The sequence below is a fragment of the Dasypus novemcinctus genome, chromosome 1 (assembly GCF_030445035.2).
Source record: "Dasypus novemcinctus isolate mDasNov1 chromosome 1, mDasNov1.1.hap2, whole genome shotgun sequence".
Taxonomy (NCBI): domain Eukaryota; kingdom Metazoa; phylum Chordata; class Mammalia; order Cingulata; family Dasypodidae; genus Dasypus; species Dasypus novemcinctus.
The window spans coordinates 137,009,821-137,025,206 of record NC_080673.1 but is presented as its reverse complement, the minus strand read 5'-3'; the positions used below and the strand labels follow the sequence as shown (position 1 = coordinate 137,025,206).

The 15,386-nt window shown below is 37.4% G+C and overlaps 1 protein-coding gene across 1 annotated transcript in view; it reads right to left on the bottom strand.

The window, feature by feature from the left end:
• Positions 1–15,386, bottom strand: part of LOC101440732 (UDP-glucuronosyltransferase 2A3) — a 48,735-nt gene that overhangs the window by 12,748 nt on the left and 20,601 nt on the right. The window contains exons 2-3 of the mRNA XM_004477569.4: positions 11,372–11,520; positions 6,899–7,030 (exon numbers count right to left, since the gene is read on the bottom strand). Of these exons, the coding sequence (XP_004477626.1) occupies positions 6,899–7,030; positions 11,372–11,520 (281 nt within the window). The remainder of the gene's footprint in view (positions 1–6,898; positions 7,031–11,371; positions 11,521–15,386) is intronic.

Sequence of the window (15,386 nt, the reverse complement as noted above, 5' to 3'; positions counted from 1 at the left end):
AGGAGGCCCGGGGTTTGAACCACGGACCTCCCATGTGGTAGACGGACGCCCTAACCACTGGGCCAAGTCCGCTTCCCCAGTGAGTTTTTAATCTAACAGTAACTTCATTTCTTTCATTTATGATTTTATTTATTTGCATCTTCTCTCTTTTTATCTTTGTTATTCCAGCTAAGATTTGTCAATTTTATTGATCTTCTTTACGAACCAGGTTTTGGTTTTGTTCATTTTCTCTATTGTTTTTTGTTCTCAATTTCATTTATTTCTGCTGTAATATTTATTATTTCTTTACTTCTGCTTACTTTGGCAATGGCTTTTTGATCATTTTCTAGTTTCTCCAGTTGTTCAGTTAGATCTTTTATTTTAGCTCTTTGTTTCTAATATAGGTATTTACAGCAATAAATTTCCCTTTCGGCATTGCCTTTGCTGTTTGCCATCAATTTTGTTCCTGTTTTTACTTGTCTCAATATATATACTAATTTATCTTACAGTTTCTTCTTTGTCCTACTGATTATTTAGGTGTACATTGTTTTGCCCGAACACATTTGCGAATTTGCCATTTCCCGTATTTTACTAATGTTCAGTTTCATTCTATTTTGGTCTGAGAAGGTGCTTTGCATAGTTTCAATCATTTTATATTTACTGAGATGTACCTTGTGACCTAACATGTGGCCTATCCTGGAAAAAGATCCATGAGCACTTGAGAAGACTGTGTAACATGCTGAGTTTGGGTGCAATTTTCTGTATATGTCTGTTAGATCTTGATTGTTTATCATGTTGTTCAACTTCTCTGTTTCCTTATTGATCTTTTGTCTAGTTATTCTGTTTAATTATGTGAGTGGTGTGTTGCAGTCTCCAACTATTATTGTAGAGATGTCTATTTCTACCTTTAGTGTTCCCAGAGTTTATGTACTTGGGCCACCTGGTTAGGTACATAGATATTTATAACTGCTATTTTTTCCTGGTGGATTGTCCTGTTTTTTAACATATGAAATAGTTATTTATGACTGTTATTTCTTCCTGATCTGTTGTCCCTTTTTTAAAGAGAAAAATAAATTTAATTAATACAGGTTAATAAACACAGAATTCATTAAGAGTGGGCCCTGCACCAGCACTATCGCAGGCTACGTGCTGCAAGGCACCTAGCTGAACAGCGCACTCCTGGCCGTGTCCTCCTTCTCCGCAGGGCCCAGCGGCACCTACGGCAGCACCGCCAGGTACATGCTGCCCGTCAGCATGCCCGATGGCCTCCTAGGCGCCCCAGCATATGGGTGGCTCATATTCTTTTTTTTTTTAAATCCATTCCATCAACCTATATCTTTTGATTGAGGAGTTTAGTCCATTCATACTCAATGATGTTACTGTAAATGTATTTTTTACCTCCATCATTTTATTCTTTTGTTTTCATTTGTATCATATTTCCTTCTTTTTACTCTTGATGTTCCTTTCTGCGATATTTTTATTTCTTTGTGAGGTATTGGGGCTGAGATTGAACCCTGGACCTCATATACAAGAAGCTAGCATTCACCCACTGAGCTCCTTGGCTCCTCTTAGTTGTTGGTTTTTTTTTCTTTTACATTTGTTTGCTTGTTGTTTGATTTTTGTTTACAGGAGGTACTGGGACCCAAACCTGAAACCTCCCATATAGGAATCACTTACTCACTCAACTGCTTGAGCCAAACCTGCTCCCCTTTATGTTATTCTTGTCTTCTATACTCTCCTCCAAGTCTCTGTTTCCTGTCTTTTCTCTTTACCTGGTAGGCTCCCTTTAATATTTCCTGCAAAGTCACACTCTTTGTTATAAACTCTCTTAGTTTCTGTTTATGTGTGAATATTTAAAACTCACCTTTATATTTGAAAGACAATGTTTCTGGCTAATGAATTCTCGCTGGAAGTTTTTCTCTTTTGGTATCATAATTGTATTGTACTACTCTCTTTCTCACCTCCATGGTTTCTGATGAGAAATCCACACTATGTCTTACTGGACATTCCTTGTGTGTGATGGTTTGCTTCTCCTTTGTTGCTTTCAAAATTTTCTCTTTCTCTTTGACATTTGACAGTCTGAGTAGCATGTGTCTGGAGTAGATTTTTTTTTGGATTTATTCTGAAACAGGTATGATGTGCTTCTTGAACATGTAAGCTCATTTCTTTCATGAAAGTTAGGACATCTCATTCATTATTTCCTCAAATACACTTTCTGCCCCTCTTTTTTTTTCTTGTGGAACACCCATGACTCATATATTGTTCTATTCCATGTTAGCATTCACCCCCTGATCCCCTGCTCATTTTTTTCCCCATTCTTTTTTCTCTTTATTCTTTTCTCTCTTCATTTTCAGCTATTCTATCTTTTATATCACTTCTTCTTTCTTCTATCGGTTCAAATATGTTTTTGTATGCCTCAAATGTATTTTTTAATTAATTTATTGAAGTATATCACTCATATATAAACAATAAGCGTATAAAAATAGTTGTTAACTTTTAAAGCGAACAAATATAACATCATACAGGACTGTCATAACTCACCCTACAACCAATAACTTGCATTATTGTTAACCTTTTAAACAAATGATTAAAGAGCATTGTGAAAATATTACTTTTAACCAAAGTATTTTCTCCCAACCTACTCTATTATTATTATTATATCATTTACATATGAACATTTATAAACAAGTATATATTAAATGTCATAAGTTACAAAGCAAACATTCATAACATCATGCAGGAGTCCCACACATGAACCTTCCACCAACATTTGCATTGTTGTGAGTCATTTGTTACAAATTATGAAAGAATATTGTCAAAATCTTATACTAGTCATAGTCTGTATCTTACATTTAGTATGTTTTTCCCCAATTCACCCTATTATTATTTTTAAAATATATTTCTTATGACAGAAGTCATAAACTTATAAAACAATCATGCACATGTGCAGAATTCTGAAACAACCGCCCCTCCCACCATTAACACACCACAATGTGGTAGAACATTTGCTACCAATAGATAATACCATATGATTGTTACTATGTCCATAGCATACATTTGGCTCACATTGTTCATACTGCCACAATATCAACACAGTACATCTTTCACATAGATGCAAGAATGTTATATTATTAGTACTAAATACAGTCAATGGGTCACTCCAGCTGTATATTTTTCCCATGCTTCTCCACATTCTCAACATCTGGTAGTAGTGATATACATTTGCTCTAGCTCACAAAGGACACTTTTGCATCTGTACCATCAACAAAAATTCTCATCTACCTCTTGATTTACTGTGATATTCAGTTCCTAGATTATTCTCTAGCATTTTGTCAATTGGCATTTACATACCTGGACTATCATTTTCAGTCACATCCCCATTTATAAATTAGCTGTTACTCACTGTGTTTTACCATCCACTCTACTCATTTCCACAGTTTTATAGTAAAGCTAATTAAAACTTCTACATACAGTAAATACCAGTCGTCCACTCAGTCCTTCTCTTAGCTCCTTTTAGAACCCACCGCCTACCACCAGGACTTGAAGATACATTTCTAAAATTTCTTCTAGAAGTTTTATGTTTCTTGCTTTTATTTTCAGGTTTTTGACACATTTTGTGTCAATTTTTGGATAAGGTGTAAGAAAGAGGTCCTTTTTCCTTGTTTTGGCTATGGATATCCAATTCTTTCAGCACCATTTGTTGAATGGATGGTTCTGCCCAAGCTATGTGGGTTTGACAGACTAGTCAAAAATCACTTGACCATACCTGTGAGGATCTGTTTCTGAACCATAAATTTGATGCATTGGTCTATGTGTCTGTCTTTATGCCAGTACCATGCTCTTTTTACCATTTAAAGTCTGGAGATGAGGGTCCACTTTTCCTTTTTATGATGTTTCTGGCTATTCAGGACCCCTTACCCTTCCAAATGAATTTGATAATGTGTTTTCAATTTTTTTTTCAATTCTGATGGAATTTTTATCAGGATTGAATTGAATCTGTATTTCAAGTTAAGTAGAATTGACATCTTAATGATATTTAGTCTGCCAATCCATGAGCATGGAATCTTCTTCCAGTTATTTATACCATTTTTTATTTCTTTTAACACTGAGTTGCAGCTTTCTGAATACAAGTGCTTTACAAAATGGTTAAGTTTATTCCTGACTATTTCAGTTTTATCTGTCATATTTTATTTTCACCACTCTTTTGACACTTTTAGTTACTTTTATTGATATAATCTTCATTTCTAGACTCCCTGTCAGACCTTTATCTCCTGTCTTTTCTTTTCAGGCTCTAGGACACCCATTAGTATTTCCTGAAAATTTGGTCTCTTCCTTAGAATTCTCTACTTTTCTGTGAATATTCTAATCTCACCCTCATTTGTGAAAGACAGTCTTGCTGGATGTAAGAGTCTTGGCTGGAAGTTTTTCTCTTGTAGTCTCTTAAATGCATCAGACCACTGTCTTCTTACCTCCATGGTTTCTGGTGAGAAATCAGCAATTAATCTTATTGGGTACACCTTATATGTTATGCACTGCTTTTCTCTTGCTGTTCTCAGAATTTTCTCTTTGTCTTTGGCAGTTGACATTCTGATGAGTATGTGTCTTGGAGTTGGCCTATTCAGATATTTTCAGATGGGAGCATGTTGTGCTTCTTGGACATGGATATCTATGTCCTTCAATAGGGCTGGGAAATTTTCTACCATTATTTCATAAAATATTCCTTCTGCCCCTTTTCCTTTCTCTTCTCCTTCTGGGACACCCATGACACATATGTTTGCATGCCTTTTGCTGTCTTTTAGTTCCCTGAGACCTTGTTCAATTATTTCCATTCTTTTCTTTATCTGTTCTTTTGTATATTCATTTCCAAAGCCATTTCTTCAAGCTGACTGACCTTTATTTTGGCTCTTCAAATGTGCTGTTATATGATTTCAATGTTTTTAAAAAAGCTCTATTTATTTATTTATTTATTTATTTATTTATTTATTTATTTATCCTCCCCTCCCTTGCGGCTTGCTTGCTGTCTGCTCTCTGTGTCCATTCTTTGCACATTCTCCTGTGTCTGCTTGTCTCCCTTTGTGTGTCATCTTTCTGTGCCAGCTCTCCTTGTGCACCAGCCATCACCTCTCTGCAGGCATGGGCCAGCCTGCATTCATGAGGAGGCCCTGGAATGTGAACCCAGGGTCTCCCATATGGTAGACAAGAGCCCAATTGATTGAGCCACGGCCGTTTCCCTGATTCCAATGTTTTTAAAATTATTTATTGCACCTTTCATTTCTATAAAATCTACTCTTTTTCTATGTAGGCTTTTAATTCTTCTTTGTGCTCATCCAGTGTGTTCGTAATATACTTAATCTCTTTAGCTATCTCATTGAATTTATTAAGGAGATTTGTTTGAACATCTATGTTTAATTTTCTTAACCCCTTTATGTCATCTGGAGGCTTATCTTGTTCTTTTAACTGGGTCATAGCTTCCTGTTTTTGGGGTGGATTATAATTTTTGGTTGCTGTCTTGGCATCTGGGTTACTAGCATATTTTTCCTGGGTGCACTTTTTCTCTTTAGTTCAGGGCTTCCTGTCCTTTCTCCATTGCTGGTTGTGCAGTAAGAGCCAAGGCTGTATTTGTGCTGGAAGGTGTGGAGGCTCAAGTGGCCTTCATTGCACTAGGGACCAATGAAATGAAAGAAAATGCATATTGTTTCCTGACACTATTAAGATTTTACATGATTTTTAACTGTAGAAATTGCTATGCAGAAAGAATAAATTATTTTAGAGTGCTACTTCTTATTAAAATCACTTGGACAGAGATATAAGAATGCTTAGTGATGTGGAGTATATTCTTGAGCATAATTTCTTCTCCACTCTTAATTATTTCAGCTCTCCCATGAGGACAAAATACTTCAGAACTTTTGGGAGTAGTCTGTCCTGATCTTTGTTTTCAAACACTGAAATGTTAGCATGAACCTAATGCTTCATGTCTATTGCCTTTAAAATACATGACTATAAAAATGTATTCCCCTGGGAATTCCAAGGCTGATCAGACAAATGTTCCAAATTATGCTATTTTAATATTTAATGAATTTTATTTAGTACTCTTGCTAATGTTGATAATTCTATAATGAGTTTCCACCTTCATGTCAAAGGAGCATTTCTAACCACATTTCTTTCCAATTGTTATAGTAGCTGCCTATGGTGACATGGGGTTATGTACCCTAGAAGAACACGTTTTTAATCTTAATCCAATCTTGTGGGTGTGAACCCATTGTAAATAGGACTTTTTGATATGGTTTCGTCATTTATGGTGTGGTCAAATTGAATCAGGATGGGCCTTAAATCTATTAGAGGTGTCCTTATAAAGCAGAATGAAATTCAGGCACAGAGAGTAAAAACCATGAAAGAAGTCAGGAGGAAACAGAACTCAGAGAGTCAGTGTGATGTATGTACATTGCTGTATGACAGAAAAGCCAAGGACCAAGAATAACTGATAGCTACCTCCAGATTGACAACGTCCTGAGTGAAAGCACCACTTGAAGACTTCTATATTTGGAATTCTTACCTCAAAACTGTGAGCCAATAGAATCCTTTCATCAAGCCAAACCATTGCATTGTATTTGTTTTCATAGCTAGGAAACTTAAATCATTTTTTTGTAGCAGAGAATGGGGTGCAGCTATTTAAAATATCTAAGATGCAGAAATGGGTTTGGAATTGGGTAATGGGGAAAGGGTAGAAGAATTATGAAACATTTGATTAAAAAGCTTAGAATGCTTTGGAGAGAGTTTTGGCATAAATGTGGGCAAACTATGTACTTCTGTTGAATCCTTAGAAGGAAAGGACCAATATGTTATTGGATAGTAGAAGAAAGGCGGCCATTTTTTTTTTGAAACTATAACAATGCCCCAAAAGTTAAGTGGTTGAACTAACCTTTTGTGGAATCTGGGCAAGGGCAGAGGCAATGAGATTGGCCTTTTCCTCTGGAAGGTTTTGAACCATTGACCCCATAGTAAACACCACAACACCATCTTCACCAGAGCTCTGGACAAATTCTTCCATTTCCTGCAGCAAGAAAAGAAATCCTCCATTACAAAATACAGCATCAAAGGGAAAAGAATAAAGGTCACCTAATTTTCTTAACCTGAAGAGTCAAGCAAAATATAAAAACCACTGTCAGAAAGGCTCCAGTAAAGGTAGAAGCACGTAGGTTCTTTAGGAGAAATATATCTCTGATACGTGGCTTAAATATATAACCAGTGATTATTAAGAAAAACATTAAATCAAATCATTGTACAGAAGCAGAGCTAAGTGGGTAGGTATTTTTCTCACTGATGGACAATTTTATCCCCCAGATTTAAACTTCCTGATCAAACCAGTTACTTGAAACCTTGTAAAACTATTGATGTGGGCTATGGGTGGGAGGCTCTTTGTCTCTTTGGAGATAACCTTAACCTAAGCTGTCTGTCCTAACTTGTGGGTATAGGATGGTGAGAGGCTGCAGCCCTGCCCTTGGTAACCATGGCAACAACTCCAGTCCCAGGAAACAGTTTATCAATGCAAACTCTATAAACTTTATTTATTTATTTTTTAAAAAGATTTATTTATTTATTTATTTCTCTCCCCTTCCCCCTTCCTTCCCGGTTGTCTGTTCTCTGTGTCTATTTGCTGCATCTTCTTTGTCCGCTTCTGTTGTTGTCAGCGGCATGGGAATCTGTGTTTCTTTGGGTTGTGTCATCTTGCTGCGTCATCTCTCCGTGTGGGCAGTGCCATTCTTAGGCAGGCTGCACTTTCTTTCAAGCTGGGCAGCTCTCCTACGGGGTGCACTCCGTGCACATGGGGCTCCCCTACGCGGGGGACACCCCTGCGTCACGGCACTCCTTGCGCGCATCAGCACTGCGCATGGGCCAGCTCCACACGGGTCAAGGAGGCCCAGGGTTTGAACCGCAGACCTCTCATGTGGTAGACGGATGCCCTAACCACTGGGCCAAGCCCGCCGCCTATAAACTTTAAATATTCAAGAAAAATGCAAACCAAATGTGCTAAAAGCTTATCTAGAATGTATGAAGTCCATGCTAAAAGCTTACCTGTGATGTGGAAGATATATATGCTAATTCAAACCTATTAAGCACTGAAACAAACAACAATTTAGCCCTTCCTCTGAATAAAAGGAACTCAGAATTCTTGTTTGGGGCTCAGGTTTGAAACAGAAAGCTTCCGAGTCGGGCCGGCTGTCAGTAAACCATTTTTCCTTCTCAAAATCATTTCTGAGTCCTGGCCTTTCTATATGCAAATAATTGAACCTCTCTCAAGTTCTACAACACCATTACTTGGAAGGAAACCAAATAAGGGGTTCTGAAATGGTCTTCTAGAATTGTTAGTAAACTATTTTTCATACAATAAATTATTACTAAATTTTTCATCTCTCATTTCAGAGAGTTTTGGGATTTTTTACTTGTGTGTATACTTTTCCTGATTAATCAGGGTAAGAAGAAATCTATTAGAAATGGAAAAATTAATAATATATATTAAAAGAGGATAATATGGTTACTGCTGCTATACCATGAAAAACATATTATAATATAGTGCTTCTTTGCCATCCTGATGTATAAATCTCCACTAGAGGGAACACTGGCTTCATGCTTGTTACAATTTGAAATTATTTTATGAATCCCCAAAAGGGAAAATTATGTTTGTAAACTATCCCTCTGGTTGTGATACCCTTTGATTGTATTAAATTTAGTTGAGAGGACATTGATTCAATTATGTGATAAGACTGCTTTAGGGCATTTGATTGTACCACTTCAGTGAGGCAAGACTCAGCTTGAGTCTCCACCCCCTTTGCTGGGTCTGATACAAATGGGCTCAAATAGAGAGAGGAAAATGGAGTCAGCATACTTGAGACTGTTGTCTAAGAGAGAAGGTTGCTTAAGCATAAGGCCCCAAGAGGCTGGTCCCATAGCGCAGCTCAAGAAGAGACTGTTACTTCAGAGGGGAAGGCTGAAATTTCAGCAAAGATTGGTGCCCATCTTGCTTCACCACGTGGCAAATGCACCAGGATCTACAGTATTTGACTTTGATGAGAAAGAATCTCTGATGGTGCCTTGGTTTGGACTTTTTACGGCCTTGGAACTGTAAGCTTTTATAAAAACCAACACATTTCTTTTTGTTTGTTTGTTTCAATGATATTTTTGTGACCTCAAATCAGTTTTTTAATATCCTAAGTTTCCTCATCCATAAAGTGAGGGAATTAATAACTTCCCTGCATGGAACACCAAACATAGTGCCTGAAATACAATAGCTGCTCTATACATGTTATTCCTCTATTTAGTAGAGTTGTAAAGCCAACACAGTTCTGGTACTTTGCATTGACATCCCTTTGGCAAACGAAAACAATGTCTTAATTAGGGTCTTATCTCAGAATTGACATGTAATTCCCTAAGGCACCACTTATACTTTTGTAGTTTGGCACAGCAGCCTCGGGGTTTGGGGTCACTCGTATCACAATCTATATAATGTTACACTCTAGAAATATGTCATATATTGTTTATAGCACCTCTGGAATGCCATGTTTCTCAGTTTACAGATATTAAAATTTTGAGTGAAAAGGTAATATAATACATGAGTTGAAAGTAGAAAGCCATTTCTCAGCTTGGTAAATGTTTGGCTATAACTTTACTGGTAAAAAAAGGAAAAGCAGAACCTCGAAATTAAACTTCATACATCAATATGCATCTGATCATAAAAAGAAATAAATAACTCTCCTAGGAAATTCATTAACCCTGATATATTCCTAAAGAGTTTTTGCTCATTTTCCTACAACCCAAATAAAAGGGGTTTGTATTCTTACCACTTATTGATAATTAAGTACCATATTTTTATCATGCTTTTTTACTAATCTCTTTATTCTCAATACTGTTACCTTCCAACATTCCTAGCACTCTACATTTATCCTTTGGTGTATGATATATAATTATCTTTTCACTACAAAAATGTAGCTCTGATAAAAAACTAGTCCAACATTGTGCCCCTCATTTTTATAAATGCTACTATTTTTGCTGATATATCTCAATCTATTTCTGTTGGCTTCTGCTGAGAATGATGTCTTATACTGTCCAAAGATTCCTTGATGCCACTTGAAAATTATATAGTCATCTCACAGTGACTAAATAAACTAACAGTTTATTACAGTTTAATAATAAACTTATTGCACTCAACTCAAAACAGTTTTTCATCAATTATTATCTATCTCAGTAACATTCACCAAAATCAACAAATTCCCCTATGAAATTTGTGAAGTTCTCATGGAATTCATATCCTTCTTCAATACTTGCTATTACTCACCAGATCTATGGATCTAACCCAAAATTCTTTTGAAAACAACTTTATCTCTTTCGTATAATGGTAAATATCCTTGTTCAGACCTGTCACGCTTGTTAGTCTCCTAGTGATATCTGTGGCTCTAGCTCCCTTGCCCTCAGTACATCAGATAACTGATAGCCACAAGGACATTAGTTAGGTGTGTTGAGGCAGTTTGGATTTATTAAGGCCCAAAAAGAGATTTTGTTTTTGAACTAATCTGTTTCTGTGCATGTGTGGGCCTTTTGATTGGAGTACATCAGTCAGGCGTGGCTCAGGTTTCATCTCTGCCCTCTTACTGGAGCTTTATATAAATGGAGACACAGATAGGGAGACACAGAAAGGAAGTTGCCAATTTTGATCCTGTCATGTGGGAAAGGATTCCAGGATCACCAGCAGGAAATGCTTAAGCAAGAAACCCCCAAGAAGCTGAGCCCACAGAGCAGCTGAAGTATGAAAAGAAGAGCTACATGCCTGATAGCCCACAGCTGGAATTGTGAAGAAAGCAGAGATGCTGAGACTGAGAGGGATGCCCAGAAAGAGATAAGCCCTATGCCTGGCTGCCCACAGCTGACCTCCACCTCCAGGAGACAGAAGATTCTGGAGGGGAAGGCAGGGAACTCAGGAGAAACCTGCTGCCATCATTGCCAGATGGCAGGAGACCAAGATCACCGGTAGCTGACTTTGGTCAAAAATCATGTCTTACGGTGCTTTGATTTCAACATTTTACAGCCCTGGAACTGTAAGCTCTTACTCAAAATAAATTCCCATTTTAAAGCCAGTCCATTTCTGGTACTTCGCATTGGCAACCCAGTGGTAAATAAAACAAGTGTGCATATATCATTCTTCTGCTTAAAATTTCCATGTAAAGGCCAACCTACTTAATAATACTCATAAGAGCACATTCGACCTGGAAAATAGAACTGAAAGGCAATCCAAATTTATCTAACACATGTGCCTGCTACTGAAACAGTGTTCTTCAAAAGAAAATAAGGAGCAGGTATAAACTCATAAGATAAACAAAATCTTCCAATTTAATAGACTTACCTCAGGTAAGGGTTTCGCAGGCTTGCAGTGCAATCCTCCAACAAACTCAAAATTAGGTAAGTATGGGCGTGGATATTCAAAATCCCAATATGTTCGTATTAGCCACATTTCAGCTTTTCCCAAAGTCTCACATAATGTAGTGGGTCTTCCTAGAGAAAATGATAAATAGTGGATGAAGAATTAGCATAAAAAATAAATGGGGAAAATAGTGATGCTAATTTTCTGATAAACTATGAAAGGAAATTAAATTTATAATTCTCCAGAAATTCACGGATTCTAGATATCACAAACAAGAGTGCATTAGAATCAGCCATTTAGGATCAAAGCCTCCTTCTCAATTGAGAGGTGGAGTGGGTATCGTCATCCCAGGATCCTCAGGATGCAGGAATAAAATATGGATTAGCATGGACTTAATGGTATTCTACTATAGAATTATTGTGACTATAGCAATGGAAAAAATTGTATCACCGATGTAGAGACAGTGGCCACTGGAGTTGCTGGGGGCATGGAGAAGGAAAACAAAGTGTGATTAAGTGACATTTTTGGGAGTTGGAGTTGTCCTGAATGATATTGCAGGGACAAATGCAGGACATTGTATATCCTGCCATAAACCACTGAATGGACTTGGAGAGAGTGTAAACTACAATGTAAATTATACTCCATGCTGTGTGGCAGTGATCTAAAATGTATTCATCAAATGCAATGAATGTACCACACTAATGAAAGAAGTTGTTGATATGGGAGAAGTGGGGGGTGTGGGGAATGGAGTATATAGGAATCTCATATTTTTTTAATGCAGCATTTTGTATGATCTATGATTCCTCAAAAAAAAAAAGATAAAATAAATTGAATCTAGAGAAGAAAAAAAGAAGAATGCATTAGAGCTCTGATAAGGAAACTATGAAAGAAAAAATGTAAATTGGGTAGAAAGAAGATGGATGAAAAAGAGGTAATAAATGAAATAATAAAATGAAGGAGAAAATAAGGAAGGATGGGAGACAGGAAGGGAGGTAAAAGGCAAAAAGAGAAATAGATAAGAGAGAAGAAAATGGATGACAGGAAAAGGTAGTGATGGAAAAAATCATTTTCGGAAGAAAAAGAAGAACCATATGAAATATACTGTCACCAAAATAAATTTAATCAAAATTTAACCACAACTCCAAGGTGCTGATGAATTTATCATCTATTTTCTCTTTGATTAAATGGCAGATGATAGATTAGGCAAAACATATCTGTACAAAATCACCTCTCAAAAGTTTCTAATCCCCGGAGAGGAGTATAATCTACCTCATATGTTTGTCATATCCCCCACTAAGAGTCCCACCTTATCCTTCTTAGTCAATTCCATCATTTCTATTGATAACTATTTTCTTAGTTACAAGTCCCTGTGTAATTCACACACAGGTTGACCCCCTTTTGGAATTTAAGGTACACATGAACATACTGTTATCACTTGCTTACTTCATGTTTTCAAATGATGTTTTGTAAAGGGAACAGAGTCTATGTACTATTTTTTTGTCTTTATTTATTTTTTTAATATTACATTAAAAAATATTAGGTCCCCATATACCCCCCACCCCCTTCACCCCACTCCTCCCCCCATAACAACAATCTCCTCCATCATCATGAGACATTCATTGGATTTGGTGAATACATCTCAGAGCACCGCTGCACCTCATGGTCAATGGTCCACATCACAGCCCACATTCTCCCACATTCCATCCACTGGCCACGGGAGGATATACAATGTCTGGTAACTGTCCCTGCAGCATCACCCAGGACAACTCCGAGTCCTGAAAATGCCTCCACATCTCATCTCTTCCTCCCGTTCCCCACACCCAGCAGCCACCATGGCCACTTTCTCCACACCAATGCCACATTTTCTTTGATTACTAAACACAATAGTTCACGAATAGAATATCAGTAAGTCCACTCTAATCCATATTCTATTCCTCCATCCTGTGGACCTTGGAATGGTCGTGTCCATTCCACATCTATATCAAGAGGGGGCTTAGATTCCACATGGATGCTGGATGCAATCCTCCTGCTTTCAGTTGTAGGCACTCTTGGCTCTATGGTGTGGTGGTTGACCTTCTTCAACTCCATGTTAGCTGAGTGGGGTAAGTCCAACAAACCAAAGTGTAGGAGCTGAAGTCTGTGGAGGCTCAGGGCCTGGCTATCATATGGTCAGTCCAGAGATTCAGATCCCCTGGGTATATATTAAACCCCAGCACCAACTACACTTCTGGTAAAAGTAACAGGAGAGGCTTGTGAAAAAAGATCACATCTGAGACAGCTCCATCACACAGAAACACAAACTCCAAAGAAGGGCCAACTGACATGGCACTGAACTCCATCTGCCATGACCATAGAACCTGTGGGTCTCTGCAACCCTCAGAAGAACCAATACCTGGGGTTTTATCTACTTTATCTGTCTCTGGGACTCTGCTCAGGTGTGCATAAGGGCAACCCCTCTGATAACCTCCCGGCTCTTTTTGGAGACTCATAGCCATATAGATTCATTTGTCCTTTCCATTTCCCCCTTGATTTGGGTCAAAAAGCATTTTTAACTCCTGGTATTATATGTAGACTGAGATATTCTGCTTGTCTGAGTTGACCCTTTTATTCAAGGTCATTTTCTAGTTACATCATTAGCTGGTATTTGGTAGTAATCTCTCGGCACCAGGGAGGCTCATCCCTGGGAGTCATATCCCATGTTGAGGGTAAGGCAACGCCTGTAAATACTGATTTTGGCTTTGAGACTGGCCACATTTGAGTAACATGGAGGCTCTCAGGAGGTAACTCTTAGGCACCCTGCAGCTCTAGGCCTTGTTCTTATTTCAGGTGTACAGGCTCACAAGCATAGTCGTTAGTGTCAAGGGCTCATTGTTGGACCTTCATTCTTTTTTGGTCATTGCCGTTGCACTTCTATGTACTATTCATATGAATTATGTGCAAGAAAACTGAATTTAAAAATTTGCAGTTAAATCATTTTCATATGCAGAAAATATTTTACATCTGAGAAAAAGAAAAGAAAAACGCAGTTGGTGGTCATATGTATGTCAGAAGTACAGCTCTTTTAGAGTCATAGCATTTTAATATTAGAGTTATGCCTGAGGTCAAATTGTCCAATAACCTAGTCTGATAATGAAGGAACTTTGCTCAAAGACATAAAATTGGGATTGAGAGAGATTAGATGAGAACTTGATTTCACAGCTTTAGAGCCAATGTATTTTTATCCTCAAGGTAACTTGATCTATGTATCTGACATGCTTCTGCAATTATCAATCTCCTGGTGATGTCGATGCACATGACATTTAGATTCCATTTTATGAGAGACTGAACTTAAAGCATTATCTAGATTTCTGTATTAAAAGCAGTCACTGACAATTATGATGGGATCAAAACAAGAGAGAATGAAAATTAACAGAGTATCTAAAAGTTGATAAATAAATTCTTTAGAATTATTTCAAATAGTATTCTATGAAAGAAGAATTCCAAATTAAAAATTGACCATTAAACTTTTCCCAGAATTATACTGACATACAATTTAATTATAAAAACAATGGATAATTACATAAATTAAATTTGAGCTATCTTATAATTATGTTATAGAATGAATCCAACATGACTTTTATTTTTTTTTTTAAATTTTTTTATTTTTTATTGACTTTGTAATAATATTACATTAAAAATATATATGTGAGGTCCCATTCAACCCCACCCCCCCACCCCCCCTCTCCCCCCCCCCCAACAACACTCGTTCCCATCATCATGACACATCCATTGGATTTGGTAAGTACATCTTTGGGCACCTCTGCACCTCATATACATTGGTTCACATCATGGCCCATACTCTCCTCTATTCCATCATGTAGGCCCTGTGAGGATTTACAATGTCCGGTGATTACCTCTGAAGCACCATCCAGGGCAGCTCCATGTCCCGAAGACGCCTCCACCTCTCATCTCTTCCTGCCTTTCCCCATACCCTTTGTCCATTATGTCCACTTTTCCC